Here is a 17,512-nt window from a genome sequence, read left to right as displayed (position 1 = left end):
ACAGCATGCCTAATTTAAAACTTTTCGGAACATTCAACATTTTAGCTTGCCTTATTTGAGACATAATTTCCTTTAGTTGATGTCAAGGACCTCCGGGGAAAATAGCAGGGTGTTATTGCTGTCTGGAGCTTTGGCACCCCTCTGTTTACATCAAGATACAGTCTCTTTATTTTTCCCCTAAAGTAGAACATCAATGACACTTGCTTACTTGAAAGAGAAGAAAAACACTGCCTTAAAGAAAATGATGTATAATTACGCTAAACTTTATTTGAATAAAGGCAACCAGGTCTTAAAAGCCAGTACCAGGTAAATAATACAATGCAATTGATTGTGCTGTGGCACAATTAATGTTCTTAACAAAATTCAAATGTAAAGTAATAATTTGAACCACTTTACTTATTTTCTGAGTGTCTCTGTGATAATGTGCTGTCATAATGTGCTGTGCAGGCTAGAAGGTACGCCCTCAATCAGAGGTTCTTCATATTTGTTGCAGACCTTTGTTCACTGAATGTCATAATTTGCTTTAAATTTCTAGCCACCTGACACAGTACAGATAGAATGATAGGGTGATGTTCTCTGAAAAGTTAAAAACAGCTTGATAGACTCACTGCCATCTCTCCCCTACTAGTTTAGCCTCGTTTGCTTGCTTGTGTTGCATACAACTTGCTTTTTGTATTGAGGTGGAAGTTAACAGCAACTGTTATGCCAAGCTTATGCTGTAAGATTTGGCCACAGTTTTACCACATCTTACAGCAGCCTCGTGACAATTTTTCAAGATTGGCTGGCAGACAGGATGTTGCAAGGCAGGCCTTCTAATGTCTTCAGCTGGTCAGTGTGAAAGAATCAGAAACCCGGATTCAGCCAGAAGTACAAAAGAAATGTTTAGTTCAAAAATTGTGTAATTGTCTTAGGGGTGCCAAGAATGTAGGATGCCATCACCCTACAAGAGTCTTCAGTGGCTAGTAGGTACTAGAGACAAGTGACAAAGTGATCAAATTAAATAAAGGTGAAGAGGAAGGTGGCTGAGCCTTGCAGCATATGAATACAGTCCATGTAGAGAAACTCCATGAGCTGGGGCAGCAGCATTATCGCTTGTTTGGCATCAGGCTGATAATGCATATCATGACCCTATAAAGAAAGCGAACAAAAGCAGTTTGTTTGATATCTGATGTCTGTTTGAAATGTAAACGAGTGATACATTTAAATGAAAAAAATCACACTCCTCTCTTTGCTTGTCACTGCTCTTAAGACTGGGAGAGACCTATAAATGCAGTGGTGCTGTGCAATACTACAGTGTTAGTACTTCCGAATCGCAAGGCCTGGTGATAAGCCTTGGCTTCATTGGTTAACCAATAACACCCAGTTGGCTGTGAACGCTAGCCCTTTCCCCAGTGATACAAAACAACTTGCTAGGAACGGAAGCACTTTTTTCTCTTTGTGTCAACTCAAAGTGTTTCCTGTCTCTCGTGACAACCACTGTAAAAATAAATTGTAAACACCCCAAATGCTTCAGTGACATACTAGTCAACACTAAACAATGAGGTAAGCTTTCTGCTCTGTCTCTCTGTTTGGGTAATAGGACTTCAGGGTGTAGGCACACCCAAATGTGTCCCGCCTGTGTGGAGATTTAATAAATATGCATGCTAATGAATAAATTACACAACTCTATTGTGTTGAGTGCCAGCACTTTTCTCTTTACTCAAAGGCTGTTGAAATTTACATTTTTCCTTTGTCATGCAAATTTTGGGATTGAATGATGCACTGATTGTCTAGTACTGTAATATCAAATTTAGCAAGGACTGCAAAATGGGACCCCTTCTTGTCTATCTTATGGCTATCAGGTCCTGTATGTTTAACTGTGTTTCAAGAATGGGTCAGATCATAGGAGGGAGAAAAGCGATAAGACATATGTATCCCTGTAATCCTTTTTTTCTTTACTAAGCCCAGCGTAAGAGTGCAAGGAGCAGCAGTGAGGGGAAAAATATAGGCTGTATTGCAGGTTGTGAGCTGTGGGTTTGGGGGAAGGGCTCCAAAGATATTCTGGGCTAGCCTGGTTGCTTAGCTGGCAGAAGTTACCATGATCAGCAGTATAGTGAGGTCCCTACAATCTGAAACATTGGAGTGTGGTTATGATTGTTTCCTTGCGGCTGTAGATGGTGCAGGCAGATAAAAAGGGGTTGAAATGTTGTAAAAATGTCAGAGATACACACCCGGTCCCATGGGGTCAAGACCACAGACTTGAACTAAAAAACACTGAGATGTCTTTGAATGGTTACAAAAAATAGCCTTTTCCTCTGTTCCCCCTGCAGCTTCATAGTTAAGGATGTTTGCCACATTGTCAGTAAAAGCCACTGTTCCTCATGCCTGTCTACAGTATGTTGATATATGTTTGGGGCAAAATTAAAGGGCACCTAAGCTACTTTGATGGTCAGTCCTTTCTGACAAACACACAATCACAGTAGTAATTATAAAGTACAAAGTAATTACAATCATTTTAACTTAGTGGAAAAAAGTCAAGAAATATTTAGAAATTCACCCCAGGGAAACAGCATATTTGGACATCACAATTACAAGACAAGTGAGTGGCCCTTACAAGACTTATAAATTCTGGATCTTATTTACTGGGTCTACCATCCATTCACCCATCTTTGGGGCCTTGTAAGTGCAATTCAATATTACTACTACTGCTGCTACAAGTACTACTCCTCCCACTACTGTTACTACTGCTAATAATAACAACAACAACAACAACAATAATAATATAAATCATCAAACCTGGCAGTTTGTTGAATTGTTTTCCCATCTTTTCATAGGGAACCTTGTGGTCGTGTTTCAGAGTGAATGATCTAGGTCACAGCTCATCAGAAGAGATCCTTCATTCAGAAGGCAGATTGTATAAATTCTCGCTGGGACAGGAACTGTGCTACTAAAGGGAAGGTGTGTGTGGCAGTGTCAGCATGTGCAAAACGTGGAGAACCAAGCCTGTGCAGGAACAAGGTATCCTTAGTGGCTACCTACACACGCAGCTCAAACAGGATGTCTGAATGGATCTCAGTGTGACTTCAAATAGCCCCCCCCCCCCCCCCCCCCCAGCTGACCTTTGAGACTCCCAACAATGTTTGTACAATTCAGCCACTCTACCATTGGAGAAAGTGTAGATCAGGCCTCTTAAAATAGACACAAGTCAAACAAGCCATTGTCTTCAGCCCATGCTAGTCATAAATAGCCCTTAAACCATTATAATTGTACTGAGTATGAGAGGAAAGAGGTCTGCTTTCAGTGAATATTCAGTGAATTTTTAATAAACTCTGCTTTGGAACACGTCTAATTTGGTGACTCTGTATTAAGACTTTGGGAAGTCTTTTGGGTTTTGATGTATGGAAGCAACAGTTACATCAAAATTAAAAATGTAAGATTTTTTTCAATTACATTCTAAGAAGGTTTCTAAATAAATTATAAATCATTCATACATGATTGGGTGGGGTGGTAGTGCAGTATAGTGGTTAAGGCGCAGGGCTTGTAACTGAAAGGTTGCTGGTTCAATTCCCCACAGCGGCACTGTTGCTGTACCCTTGGGCAATGTACTTAAATCGCAATTGCCTCAGTAAATATCCAGCTGTATAAATGGATAACAATGTAAAAACCTATAATTGATGTAAGTCGCTCTGGATAAGAGCATCTGCTAAATGCCAATAATAATGTAATGTACATGGTGTTAACTACTAACCGATTAAAACAATTAGTATAGCTCTTAATTATATGTTGTCTGAAGGCAAAGAGCAAATTGACTGCCAGTAGTTATGACAGGTGTCATGAGCAGAGTGAGCAATAACCTTCAAAAATATGGCCCAATAACTGCATTTAGTTGGTTGGGTCTTGTCAGAGAAAGTGTTTAAAGTATATGACAAAAAAATCCAAAGTTGTGGAAAAAATCCAGAATGGGAGAAGCCATAAATGAGCATGAGCAAATGCTGTATGAAGCAGGTTTTGAGCCTCTGCTGTATGTAGTATGTTTGTTGTAACACACAGTATGTAACACACCAGTTACAGCCTCACCTCATGCCACACTGCTGTCTTATTAAGTGTTAGTACAACATCTATAGGTCTGTATAAACCTGCCTAATTTTGATCCATGTGTGGATTTTGCTACCATTATCCAAAGTTGTGGTATGGAAAAAAGAAAAAAAAAATGAAAAAGAATAACATGCTTGAGACCGTAGTTGACTGGCTCATAAATAATGACCTGAGCAAAACAAAATGGATTCGGCACCTCTGGTGTTTGGGCAAGTAATTCTGTTGCTTCAAGCTAATATTTAAGTGGTGATAATGAGAACTACAGTAGCTGTCATCCTATTAGAAGCATTGAGTATTCGTCTTCTGTCTGACTTAAGAAGGCAGGAGACTCCTCTGCAGAGATCATCAGAGGAAAGTGATTCTTTTGGGCGAGGACACAAAGCTTTATATAGTCTGTGCAGGACTGAAGTGTAATTTTCACATTAAATAGTCATAACACAGGCTAGTAGTTGTTCCACATGTTTAATCATTTACCCATGGTCCTCGTCTCTAGTCTGTCCCAAAGGGGATATAGTCATGAATTTTGAACGGTTTCTGTCTCCATATACACAGTGAATTGAGAGATTATTCCGTGAGTCAGTGTAGTCCTATATTGTTTGGCTTACTCCTTTGATTTTTTGTTAAACTTTTAAAGTTGTGCTGAGAGCGAGTTTTGAATTGTAGGGTATATTGTGTATTGTGATTGTCCACATAGATTTTATATGGTTTAATTCTTGGATTATTTTATCTTTTCAAAGGAATGTTAAGGTATGTTAGCTTAGGTAGCTCCTCAGGGCCCCAAGGAAATAACATCCCCTATTTAAAGCAACATCGAAAGAGATATCATCAAAGTAAAGCTGTTGGCTGTGGCTAGACATGAATGTTTGGTTTCAGGCGTGCTTTTGTCTGGAGACAGCTTGGATTTCATAAGCAGTTTCAAGCGGGACACGAGGGAAAAGCCTTCAAAGTGTGCGTATTTTTAGAGTGCAGACCTCATTTTGATTGTTTACGTTCTTAGCCGTGGATGAAGTCCCCCTTCAAATGGATAGCCAGTTATACGCAGCACCATGCAAACAAAGAAATGATCACGCGCTAGCCAGCGGTTCCACGCACTACCATGTGTTCGGTTTCCTCATTGTCCGTATTGTGATGCAAATCTTTTTACTGTTCAGCATTTTGCATCTCTGTTTCTTCGTGACAGAGAGCAGTATGAGCCTGCTCTCCTGCCGTTCGCCTGCCACTCATTCCCCAGTCATGAGATGTTCCTCGTTAGGGGGGAAAACAGTATGTACTGTGAGCGGCACACACCGTGCAGTCTGTCCGCACTGGCGAGGGGAAGCCATGAGCAATGGAAACTGCAGCGAGCCTTGGCCACTCTCCCCCCGGAAACATTTCCAGGCGTTGTTTCTTCTGAGGTTTCTCTCTCTTTCACTCACTCTCTCTCTCTCTTCCTCTCTCTCTGGATTTTTCTCTGTAACACCCTCTGTATGCCTTACTCTCTCTCTCTCTCTCGCTACCTAATCTCCAGTATAGAGAATTACCCTGTGTCACTTTCTCTTCCACACATATACAGTATCAGCATCTCCCTCCTCTGGCTCATTATTCACTCTGTTTATCTCTTCTGCCTTTACCTTGCGCCTACTTTCAGTCTCCCTCCCTTGGGTCTTTCCACGTCTTTCCATTATGTTTATTCCCTTCCCTTAAATAAAACTTCGAACCGTGGTGATAAAAGTTCTGCATCATTAACTCACAAAGCACACAGTGGGCTGAAATAGCTTTTGTGTAATAATCAGCCTTTTTGTAGGATCCTCATTATTCTGCCTAATACAAAACAGTTGGAACAGTTTGGAATTGTCCCAGCAGCTTATTGAATGTGTTTACTGTGGTTTTAAGTTAAAAAAAAAAACTGATGAAATTCCCTGAGGGCGTCCAGAAACAAGGTTTGTCAACCCCGGTAATTCCGAGAGGTGGCAATTCAGGGTATGAGAGGAAACCTGTTCATACAGAGAACTCTAATCCCAATCCCTTTAAAAGTGGAGAAAAAGGCCACAAGTCAAGTTTCGGAATACGTACAGCATGTGTGTTTGTTTTAGAAGTCTTTAGTGAAGTTAGACAAGAGTGGAACACATGCTATAAGTGCTGCACATGCTGCAACAGTGATTTAAGAATAGGTATTTCACTGGCACGGGGAAGAAAACAGAAACAGATCCTCTTACAACAAACCTGCCCAGCGTTAAAGTACAAACCAAACACCTCATAAAGGTTTACAATACCCTTCCTTGTAAAACAAAATAATTCTGTTTTTTTTATATCCATTTCTGCTAACTCAGGACCTCAGTGGAGGTTTAGTCAATAAAGGCAGTGACACAGTAACCCTCTCCAGGATGTCTTGGTACCACCCCAGCAATTAGTCTTGCTTTCTGTGTGAGTAATGTTACTGTGGAGCTAGGATTATCCCATTTTGTGGTTTGGGGGGGCAGGGGACAGGGGGGTGATCTATGGCCAATGTGCACGCCCATAGCAGCTTTGTGTGGAGGACCTTGTTCTTCACTGATGAAATGTAAATATTCCTCTTACACCTTTATATATGTTGATTCTTCAGATTCAGGATTACCTTCATTCTGATTCCTTTTAGCTTTGCTTTAGTCAGCTTTACTCCCCAGTGAAATGGGAGTATTCATCTTTAAGTGGAAATAAAGTGCTGATTTATGATGGTGGAATCGAGAGAACAGATATCACATGCTCCCTGGCCAGTAAATCTGTCAGGCCAGCTCAGGCATTGAAGGGAATTTCAGGGGAAACGTGTTTAAGTCTGCTGGTGATCTCTTTGCTAAGTTTTTGTCTGGATAGTATATGGCCTTGGTCCTGTGTTCCACATGCATCTTTAGACCTGTCTGGAGCAGCCATTGACCAGGGTGGACACAGTCAGGGCAGGGAGCACCTCATGGATGCGCTGGTATGTAGTGGATGGGATAGGTGAACAGTGCAGTGTAAATTCGGTATGGTGCTCTTCAGTTTCTACAGGCACTTTGACTGAACCTCAGGGAAGTTAGTAGGCTAGCTACAGTAGTTATTGTTACTGCAGGAATCCTTAGAGTATAAATAACCATAAACGCATGCCCATTAAAGGCATTATATTTTTGTCATTTAACAAATGCTCTTATCCAGAACAACTTACACAGGTTACAGTTTTTACACGTTGTCCAATTACACAGCTGGATATTTTACTGAGGCAATTGTGGGTGAAGTACCTTGCCCAAGGGTACAGCAGCAGTGCCCCAGCAGAGAATTGAACCTGCAAACCTTTCGGTTATAGGCCTAGCTCCTAACCACTATGCTACACTGCCACCCCATTTTAAAGACATTTTAAACTGAGAATGAGAATTTAGCTGATGTTTGACATGTTGAAGATGTTGACTGAGAGCCCTTGCCCCTGGTCCTACTGCTGCTGTAGCATTAATGTGAGCACCATTGTGCAGAAGGACAGGGGCAGCCCATCTCCCTGGTTCTCACATGGTCTTGATGTCTTTGAAGATGTGCATCATAGGAAAAAATAGTGATGTGGAAAATTGATAAATGTGAAATGCAAAGCAAGTTTGTCAGAATCTAGAAAGTCAATCCTAGTGGATTTTTTCTTTAAGGAATACACATCTGTGAAGGAAAATACTGAAATAGCCTTTAGGTACAGCTGGGGTCCAAAATATCCCAAAGATCTGCTGAATAAAGGAGCCTCAGTCATGCCATTTATTATTTGCTTGGACCTAGGTATCCTGATTTGAGGCAAGTTACATATTCCTCATTTGGAGAGGCTGAGTATTTTCTGAAACAATTCAGGATAAAGTACCTTGCAAACAACAAAAACTCCCCTGGGAACGTAACCAGCAACCATCAATTTATATAAGCCCTTTTCTATAACCAGTAGGCCACACTGCATCCTGTGGTATTATCAAAGATAATTATATTAAAGTGACTGTAGTGGTTCTTTTGCCTTAGCTAATGGCCTGCTTGCCTTTGTTTTTTCTTTTCTATGCAACATTAGTTTGACTGCGGTCAGCCACTTATTAGTGCCTGGGCTTTGTTGAAATGGCTGTATGTGTCACTTACAGTATGCATACAATGCAAGAGGAGGCTGAAGAATGGTTTCTGTTTAATGCTTATAAAATGTGAAAACACAGTACACAAAGGAATTAATGGTGTTAGAGGTTTCTAAACTTGGAAGGAATCTCTATTTCTGTATGTACCCAGCCCAAAAGGCTGACAAACTGTTTCTATGGTGCTGTAAAGACTAAGATTTTTATTTTGTTTACGAAGTACATTTGCTGTGTGGAAAATGAGAACACAAGAGGAAAGTTATTTGATTATTTCTTTCTACACCTTAGTCCTGATACAGGGAAAAAAGGAGCAAACTCTCATGATGAATTCAGAGACAAAACAAAGAGTCAAGTTTATCCTAGAGTCTCTGCATTAAGGCTGCAGCTGCAACTTTGCCAGAGCTCATATTTTCAGTGTTCCAGATCACTTAGGAAATATTCTCCTTTTCAGCGTTAGCATTGGAGATAATTTGTTGTAATCCTCGATCCTGATCTGAGTGTGTAACTCAATCCCTGACCTGAGCGCCTGTTCACATGTGATCAACACCAGAAACAACTGCTGTATTTTTGCAGTCAAGCATTTGCAAGTTGTTTATATCATTCTAAAATGACTGAGGTTCCACATGGCACTGGGTCATTTGTTTCACAATGGTTTTTAGCTTCTACTCTCTCAGAACTGCATGGTCCAGGCCTGGATTGCAGGAAGGGCTTGGAACTCCATTCTCATCTATTTTTTACTCTGTAAAAGAAATGTGGTCAGGGGATCTGTCCCTAAGTGGGCCCATATGTGTGAGCTATTGGTCCGGGAATAACAACTTTTGTGGGATTGGATTACAGGGCCAGTGAAAGAAATGGGAGGGGTTTTATAGCAGAGAACAGAGGATTGGTATTTACCAAATAAGAAAAATGGAAATAAGTTATAGACAGGAGCAGCTTGGGGTTGTCTGGGGGATGACACCGGGGATCTTTTTTTAATTTATTGGGAGGCCGGGGTGAGAAGTATCATTTGGTCATTAATGATTACATTATGAACATAAATTGAACATTTTACATACTGCCATGCATTCTGGTAATGAAATGAATACTTTTAGAATCCAGTGCTTTTATGAAAAACATGCACAGGAAACCACCAGGGTCTGAGACAGCTGCTATGCTTTTGCTCCAGGTGACTTTTCTTTTTGTTCGCAGTGGAGAGAACGAGAGGAACGACATGAGGGATTGGTTTGTCATTGTCATGAAGCCTCTTAGATGCTGGAGTAGAGCTCCACGCTAACACTGACGACCTCTAATCTTACCTTAATCTGTTTCTGTCTCCTGCAGGAAAGGATACTGAGCCATGGTGGTCTCCACACACGAGGAAGAGACATGTTCGGTCTGCGCTGTTTGCCTGGTGAGTGCTAAATTTGCAGTTCCCCTCCAGGTGGAATCTGCTGTAACAGCACAGGAGCAGGTGAATCTACAGTGCTGAAACAGTCAGTACATTCAGGTCTAATTTACCATATCCAATAAAAGTCAGTACACTAACGTGTGCATTTACTCTAATGGTACAGTATCGCTTGCATATACAGTGCTGTAACTCCTGTCAGCAGATTTGCAGGAACAGTGTTTCTACATTGGTTTTCTTACTGTCAGACCAACTGACACTATTAGTTACTAAAGTTTAATGCGGAACTGTGAGTTCCTGCTTATTACTTTTGATTTGACTTAAGAGGCCCTCACACACAGCTCCCTCCACAGCTTTACATTTGTACGTGTTATCCATTGATTCAGCCGGGTGTTTACTGGAGTTATTCAGGCTAAGTACCTTGCGTATGGGTATGGCATGAATTTCCCATCAGAGATTTGAACCAGCAACAAGACTAGCTCCCTAACTGCTCCAGCACAGTGCGGCCTCTGTGTGTCCTGTCAGAAAACAATGTGTCAGTGTGCTCTGGACTGCGGTACAGCCCTCTCTGCCCCTCTGTCATAATCTCAGCGTCAGCACTACACCGTTCCAGGAGCTTTACTGAGGAATGCTGGCGCGTCGGGGGGCTTGCAGAGGCCAAGCTAATCTTTAACTTCTCACGTCAGCGCTCCGCCTCACGGTAGCCCATCCGCTGGAGCTCGGGGAGATCCGCTCTCGCTTCCTCGGCCTCCTTTCATCTGCCCTTTCGATCGCTCTTTCCCTCCTCTCATCCTTTTCCCCTCCGTCACCCACCTTTCATCTCCACCTTCGCCTTCTCTAATCTTCCTTGACGTTACAGCCCAGATACGACTGTAGGCAGCCTTCGCTCTGGCTCTCGGTTACCCTCAGCGGTGACTCAGATAACATCTGTCTGTCTTTTTCTCTCCTCTCACCAGCCTCCTCCGTTTCTGCCCTCGTTCCCCTCCTCCCCATCCCACCCAGAACACGCCCATGCATTAAAATCCATGTTACAGTGGGCAGTAAAAAAGTAAATATGGAAAGCGCTTTAATGTTTTCTGTTTGAAGAGCTCTCATTTGAATGGAGGAGTTTTCTGTGCCAGCCAGGCAGTCGGTTCCCAAAGCTCCTCCATGCCTGGATTTAATAACTCTCGTATTTATTTATTTAATAGTGCGCATATGGAGCTGAATAAAGGCAACACAGCTTTTTGGGAAAAAAAAGTTCATTTTATCCCCTCTCTGTAACCACTCACAGACTGGGGTGAGACCGCACTGCGTCAGTGTTACAAACACATCCACACGCACACACGGCAGCAGCAGCTGCACGCCACAGAACACAGTCTCTGTTCCGTCTCTGGGTGAAAGGACTTAGGGGACTGCAAAAGAACTACCAGGGGCCTGCAAACACACAACCCAGCTCAAAGTTACAGACACGGCACATAAGGCCCAGTAGGCATCCATTGCACTCTCAGATAACGTCCTCAGGATGTCTGAAACCAAATCTGCCTGGGGAGGTGAAAGGGTGCCCAGCAGAAGCGGTAGTAGATGTAAGGGTTGCTTTCCTTTGAACATCCAAGTCTACAGGCAAAACAAATGGAGTCGACCCTGAGCAGCAGGGCCCAAACGCCTGGGCAGCTTTTCTTGCTGCAGTCCAGCACTTACTTGGCTCTCTCCAGCAAGAATAGTTATGGCTCTGTGCAGTGTAATGTGAGAAGAGATTAATTGGATACAGTGCATGACATAATGCTTTTGAAAATGAAAGGAATTTTGAAGAAAGCTGTGCTCATCTTTTTGGAGTAGCATTCGCACTGTACCATGGTTGATGTCAAAAATAATACATCCATTTTCAGTTTCTCAATGTGGTCCCAGCTAAAACGGAGAAAAAGATAAAAAGCAGAAGGAACCACATCCTGCAGGAACTTGGTTGCTGGATTTCTGCAAAGCCTGCACAATTAATGTGAAGGCATCACTTTGCTATCAAAGAAACAAAAAACCTCATCCAAATATGTTTTGGGCCCCCGAACAAACACCTGGACTGCTACTATGTTGGGGCCTCTTGGTGTGACTGACTTTCTCTAAGAGTGAAAGCAGCTCTCTGAGAATCCGATGACCATCCCATCATACGGTCCAGCCCAATACTGTTACATATGCTGGACAGGCACCCTTAACCTGATTAACACCTGATGAAAGCGCGCTGGGTGTCTCACGTCTGTCACACTGTCCTTTTACACAGCTGGAGCCCTTGTCACATGGTGAGGGCCCTTGAGGAGACCCTAGTTTGTACCATTTTCTAGTGGTCCCAGCCATTGCATGTTCTCAGCGCTGTGTCAAAGTTTGTCGTTGTTTAGATTGCTTGTAGCTGTGTTTGTATACCCGTGTACTGTGTTTACAATAGAGGAGCTCCTGGCCTCATCGCTATTGCCGATTCACTGTGCAACATGGTTTCACGATGGTGTTCTCTCAGTCTCCTCAGTGTTCAGGAAATACGTTTCAGAAAAATGTTGTGTGCAGTAGCTCCCGCTTCTTGGTCACTGTGTAAAAATATTGTGAGAGACCACAAGCTGAATCATTTATGCTGTTTTGTCCCATTCGGCAGAGCAAACAAGTTGGAAATAATTCAGTTTCCCTGAATGGTCTTTTGTAGTAATCAGCCCCCAATCAGCTCTGATTCAGTAGACCTATAGTCAGATCCCGTACTTCTCATACTCAGACTCAAAATGCTGGTGTATAACACCCTCCCTTCGTCCTCCACTTCCTGTGCTTCCCACAACATCTGCGTCCCATGACAACTGAAGAATTTTCAGCTCTACTGCACCCTTGTGACACATTAAGCAAGCACTTTAGACAATCAAAGCCTATTTGTGCACAGAGAACAAGGGAGAACAAGCTACAGGGCCCATTTATTTATAGTGTGCCCCACCATTGGGGTGATGTCAGCCTCTGGGGTGAGTCACGCTGAGCACAGTTGTACATTCTGTGACAATGGCCTTGATTCTGACCACATCTGCCTTTTAGGCACAAAATAAATATTGACATACAGGTTGGAATAACCAGTGACTGCATTGATTTTGTAGTCTTGTTCAAGACTGTTCAAAAAGCCAGGATTGAAATGCAGCTTAAAAGCCCCCACTGATTTTGGAAGATTTTGCAGATTTTGGTGATAGTGACCTTGTTGGTCCTCCCAGAGGAACAGACTTGGAGTCTGGGGATCAGTGCCTATCAGAGACAGGAGCTGCAGTGGCACACACGGATGGCAGATGTTGTTTTTGTTGCCTTTGAAGGAATCCAGCCCTCTCGTGTAATTTTTTAAATCATATTTCATGTGTCTGAAACATTTTTTTGCTCTCCCTCTCTCTCTGTGGCTGGCCGAGCAGGAACAATGACCCTCGCAGCGACAAAAAAGGCCTTTCTGTCCCCTTGCACTACTCCAGACTCCGTTGCCATGGAAACGGGGCCTAGCTGGCAAAGGCTTTGTTTTGCTGCAGGAGACCATTACAAATATGCGGCCCCACCACACCAGGGGTAGTGCAGGGGGACTGAGTGGGAGCGGTGCAGAATTCAGATACATTGTTAACTGTGCTTTAATTTATTTTTATTTTATTTGCCCTGTTTTGTTCCACAAGACCATCCACAAAAGAGTACAGATTTACAGTTTGTACATATATCATAAAATCAATAAAATGAATTAATATAAAAGTAATTAAGAGTAAAACAATATTGTCTTTTTATAGACTTGCGAGAATGAAAATAATTGTCTAACACAGTACTAACAGCAACTCATAATAAATATGCTGATTTTCTGAAATAATGGGAGAATAAGATTAAATGTAGGACTGACAATGGAGATTAAACAGTCCATACGTGTTATGTTAGCTACAGTCTCTTATGTTAGAAAGAGCCACCACTCCCTATGGCTTCACTGCTGAGACGAACAGGTCCATGTCCACAAGACGTGTGTTCTCTTCGAACTTTTCAATTAGCAGCAGATGAATGTCTCAAACAGATGATTCAACTCTTCACCCAAAGCAATGACTTCATTAACATGATTAAGACCTATGTGAAGGTGCAATGAAAACCAGATTCCAGTGTATCGCTTCCACTTTAAAGATTCATTTCAGCTTGCAGTATGAATGATTTGCTCATTATCAGCCTGATAGACACATTTTGCGTCTGTGTTCCCCAGGGGAGTGTGTCCTCCAGAGGGCGGTGTTGGTGCGAAAGAAGCTCTCCGCCAGAGAGGGGGGTGGCTGGCTCGCTGGCACTCTCTTCTGCACCCACTTTAGAGTGGCCTTCGTTCCCCAAGACAGCCAGAAGCCTGATGTAAGCACTGCAATCTGGTGACTCAAAGTGGAATGAAAATGGAAGATTTGACAGAGCACATTACAACAGGCCATCTCTGGGATTTGGTGGTGCTTGTGATTACTACAGCTATGACACTGTGGTGCTACAACTGAAGTCTTTTGCATATACTACATTTCTAAGTGTTCCCAGTGTCCCATACTGCATTTTCCAATGAAAGTCTATATAGGTTAATTCACCCTGACTGAACTGACCAACAGCTTAATGTACTTCCAAGAGAGTCTATATAGGTTTGTTGTCTGAACTGAACCTTCTGTCTCTTTGTTCAGGACAATGCTGATCCTGTGCTCCTTGGTGATCATGACGTGGCCCTTGCCTCCATAGAGAAGGTGGTGGCTGGTAAGACAACTGGAGCTCACCCTTAGACTGGCAGCAATGCAATTTTATTAAATTAGATGGTCTATTTGCTTGACTGACATCTTAACTCCGGGAGGTTTTCACAGGTAAATGTGTCATGTATAATCCATTATTACTCCTGGACATTGACTGAAGTAGTTCAGGTCAGGGGTCGAGCAGTGCCCCATGGGATTCTGCTTTACAGCATTGGAAGTCCAGTTCCTTCACCTGTAAGGCAGATGGCTGGTCATTTCTGTGAACACCCACTACTATATTTTTGTGACCATGTCTTCTGTGTTGCAGTGGGTCCGTCTCGGACCAAGCTGGTTACGCCGAACTCGTCCCTGAAGTTCACCCCTGAGGAGCTGGTGCTGTACTGTCGAGACCTGCGGGTGATCTGCTTCCTGTTTGACCGGCTGACCCCTGAAACCCAGGCCGTGGAGGTGAGCAAAGGACAGCCGATGTCCACAAGGTGCCTCCATCTCCAGGTCATCCCGAACAGTTTCACCAGCACTTTCATTTATCACAGGCAAACGCACAGAAAAGAAGTCACAGAAATCACAGTGGCCTGGATTATGCTTCAGAATCCCTCAATTCATAAATGTCTTTAGGAATTCATCCAAGCAATGTTGTTAAAGTGCTGCCGTGAGGGCAAAATGTACCCAAGCCAGAGGCCTCTGCCTGCTACTGATTATAGTCTAAATTTGACTCCTGTTTCATATTGTATTTGACAGCACCAAGGGTCTCTTGCCTTCATGATTCAGTGCCAGTGTGTTTACCTCTTTTGTCCAGCTCATCTTTCTCTGAGTAATTCACTTTCAGTAGTCTTTTCTGGCTTTCACAGAAATTGACTAACTGCCATACCCACTCTCTTCTACTACATCTTTGTCCTTTCACTTTATCTTTGCTTCCTGAATAATTATCATATAACTGTCTTGGATGAACAAACTGATTTATTTTCTGTTGCTCACAGGAGCAGGGTGTTCATGTTTGAGCTGATCTTTTTTTTTCGTTTTGACAACAAGAGTATGAATTCCAGGGTACAATATACAATTGGCTAAAAAACGGCAATCTGTATTTTGAGGATGACCTTTGCTTTTTGGGTGGCTGCAGCTGATACTCCTGCTTCATCATGATATAGAGTGATATATGTATTCCAAGCTCCCAAGCCCCCTGAAACCTGTTCTCCATTTGGGTCCTGGTTCAGACCTCTGTTCTGCCGTGTTGAGAGTTTTTATCATGGTCCCCACAGATCACCTATTCTATTGCCAAGACCTACCAGCCTCTGAAGCCTGGCACCATCCTTTCCTTTCAGAATGCAGCGCTCGGAAGCGTTGGTAAGTGAAACGGGCAATCTGCTGGAAATACACTGCATAATGGCCTATCACCTATGATGAAAGGGTTCTGGGGCTCGGGGATTTGTTATTCATTTGGCCAAATCAACACTTTGATCCACCCACTAACTGCCTCATTCAAATCCCTAAAGGTTACATAGTTTTTATGTTGGAGACTTTTTCCAATCCACTCATTAAAAACTACTGTGCTGCAACATGCAATTAGAGTGAACCATTAAATCACTGTAATTATACAAAGGCCTGTGTAGCTTTTGGCTATATTTAGCTCTGTGCTTCTCCCCAGTGTACGAAAGACTAGAAAGAAATGAAAAATACGCTGACTTTCCCCTCAGGCTACATACTTAACAGTGGAAATTCAGATACATTTATTTTGAACAATAAATAATAATCATACAAAGACTTTTCCCTCCAAAAGGACTTGGACCAATTATGCCCTGCATGTTTTTTATTTTATCTGGTTTGAAGACACGCTTGTCAAGGGCAAGTCTCATAGCTGGAATTGTAAAATTGTACAAATACAGCTGTGCAGCGCCCCGCTCGATTTGAACCCACAAACTTACGGCCGTGAGTGCAGCTACACGAGGACTGTGTGGTCTCCTGCTGACCTTTGTTAAAGTGGTGTACATTGAACGAGGCTGGTTTTTTTGTTTGGCTGCTGCAGACGCCACCCTTACTTTTAATCCTCAGCAAGTCACCAAAAAGGGCTCAGTGTGCTGTAGCGTGACAGTGTACAGTGTTCAGCGCTGGATCGCTGCAGGCCTCTCCAAGGCCTCAGATGACCACGACTTCTCCGTGTGTCTGCAGAGATGAAGCAGTTCCTTAGCAACCGTCGGCACGACGCCCAGATGAACTGGTTTGAGAGCGTGACAGACTGGGAGAGGGAGCTGGAGCGGACGGGCGCCACAGGCTGGAGGGTCAGTGCCGTCAATGACCGCTTCGAGATGGCCACCAGGTATGACCTTTAACCTTTAATATCAGTGTTGGGTTTGCGCGCCCTAAAAGGAGCACACATTGTTCTCCAGACCTGCAGGATCGCCTGATTTCCTAAGGTTATTTCTGGAATTGAGCAAAGCCTATGAAGCCATTTCCACACATCATTATTTAGCTCTTTTTTAGCCGTTAAGACCTGCAGTTTGAGGCGTACAACCTGAAACTGTGTATTTCAGCTCAAGAGCATACTGCATTGTGTGTCACATGATAACAAGCATCATTAATTCTTCTCGTGAGCGCCTAGAGGGCAATGGAATAGAAATGCACAATGGCAACAAGACGCAGTTACCAAGCCAAAAACATGGCATGCTAAATGGAAAGAGAAACTTGTTAACATGTGATGAGAGCTTTGTCCCAGTAAGCACACATGCTAGACATACTCATGGGCTGAGTCAGCCCCAATAACAGTGTAAGCAAGCCAACTTGTTGAGTTGTCAGTGTAATAAAAGTGCCTTTCTCCTTTGTTCTCAGTCTTCCCAGGTTTAATGTAGTGCCTCAGAAGGTGCTGGACACAGAGCTGAAGAAGACCTTCGCCCACTTCAACGAGGGCCGCATCCCTGTGAGTGCAGTAGGATATATCCTCGAGTGAAATCCATTAATCAAAACTTAGACCCTCCTGCCCATTGCAAATGACTGGACCCTCCTGTCAAAGGTCATTGAAGAAAGACATGATATATATACAGTAGGTTTAATCTTACTAAGTGCTGTTGCTATGCAGACACGCTTATCTATGGTGGAAGTCACACATGGCTCACATTTTACATATTACCATTTATAAGAGTAGAACATGAACTTTCGCAGTTCAGGTTTAGTACTGTTTAGTACATTAAAGTTATAACAGTAGTGCCACAGTTGGGATTTAAAACTGTAACCTACTGGTTACAATTGCTGTGAAGATTAAAAGGTGAAAAGGGTGTTCCCAGGAT

The 17,512-nt window shown here is 42.9% G+C and overlaps 1 protein-coding gene across 1 annotated transcript in view; it reads left to right on the top strand.

Moving 5' to 3' along the window:
- Window positions 1–17,512, top strand: part of mtmr11 (myotubularin related protein 11) — a 32,357-nt gene that overhangs the window by 2,769 nt on the left and 12,076 nt on the right. The window contains exons 2-8 of the mRNA XM_036539878.1: window positions 9,465–9,534; window positions 13,730–13,866; window positions 14,175–14,244; window positions 14,545–14,684; window positions 15,494–15,578; window positions 16,401–16,548; window positions 17,058–17,145. Of these exons, the coding sequence (XP_036395771.1) occupies window positions 9,465–9,534; window positions 13,730–13,866; window positions 14,175–14,244; window positions 14,545–14,684; window positions 15,494–15,578; window positions 16,401–16,548; window positions 17,058–17,145 (738 nt within the window). The remainder of the gene's footprint in view (window positions 1–9,464; window positions 9,535–13,729; window positions 13,867–14,174; window positions 14,245–14,544; window positions 14,685–15,493; window positions 15,579–16,400; window positions 16,549–17,057; window positions 17,146–17,512) is intronic.

This window comes from Megalops cyprinoides, chromosome 10 (assembly GCF_013368585.1).
Source record: "Megalops cyprinoides isolate fMegCyp1 chromosome 10, fMegCyp1.pri, whole genome shotgun sequence".
Taxonomy (NCBI): domain Eukaryota; kingdom Metazoa; phylum Chordata; class Actinopteri; order Elopiformes; family Megalopidae; genus Megalops; species Megalops cyprinoides.
This window is presented reverse-complemented; position numbering and strand designations above follow the sequence as displayed.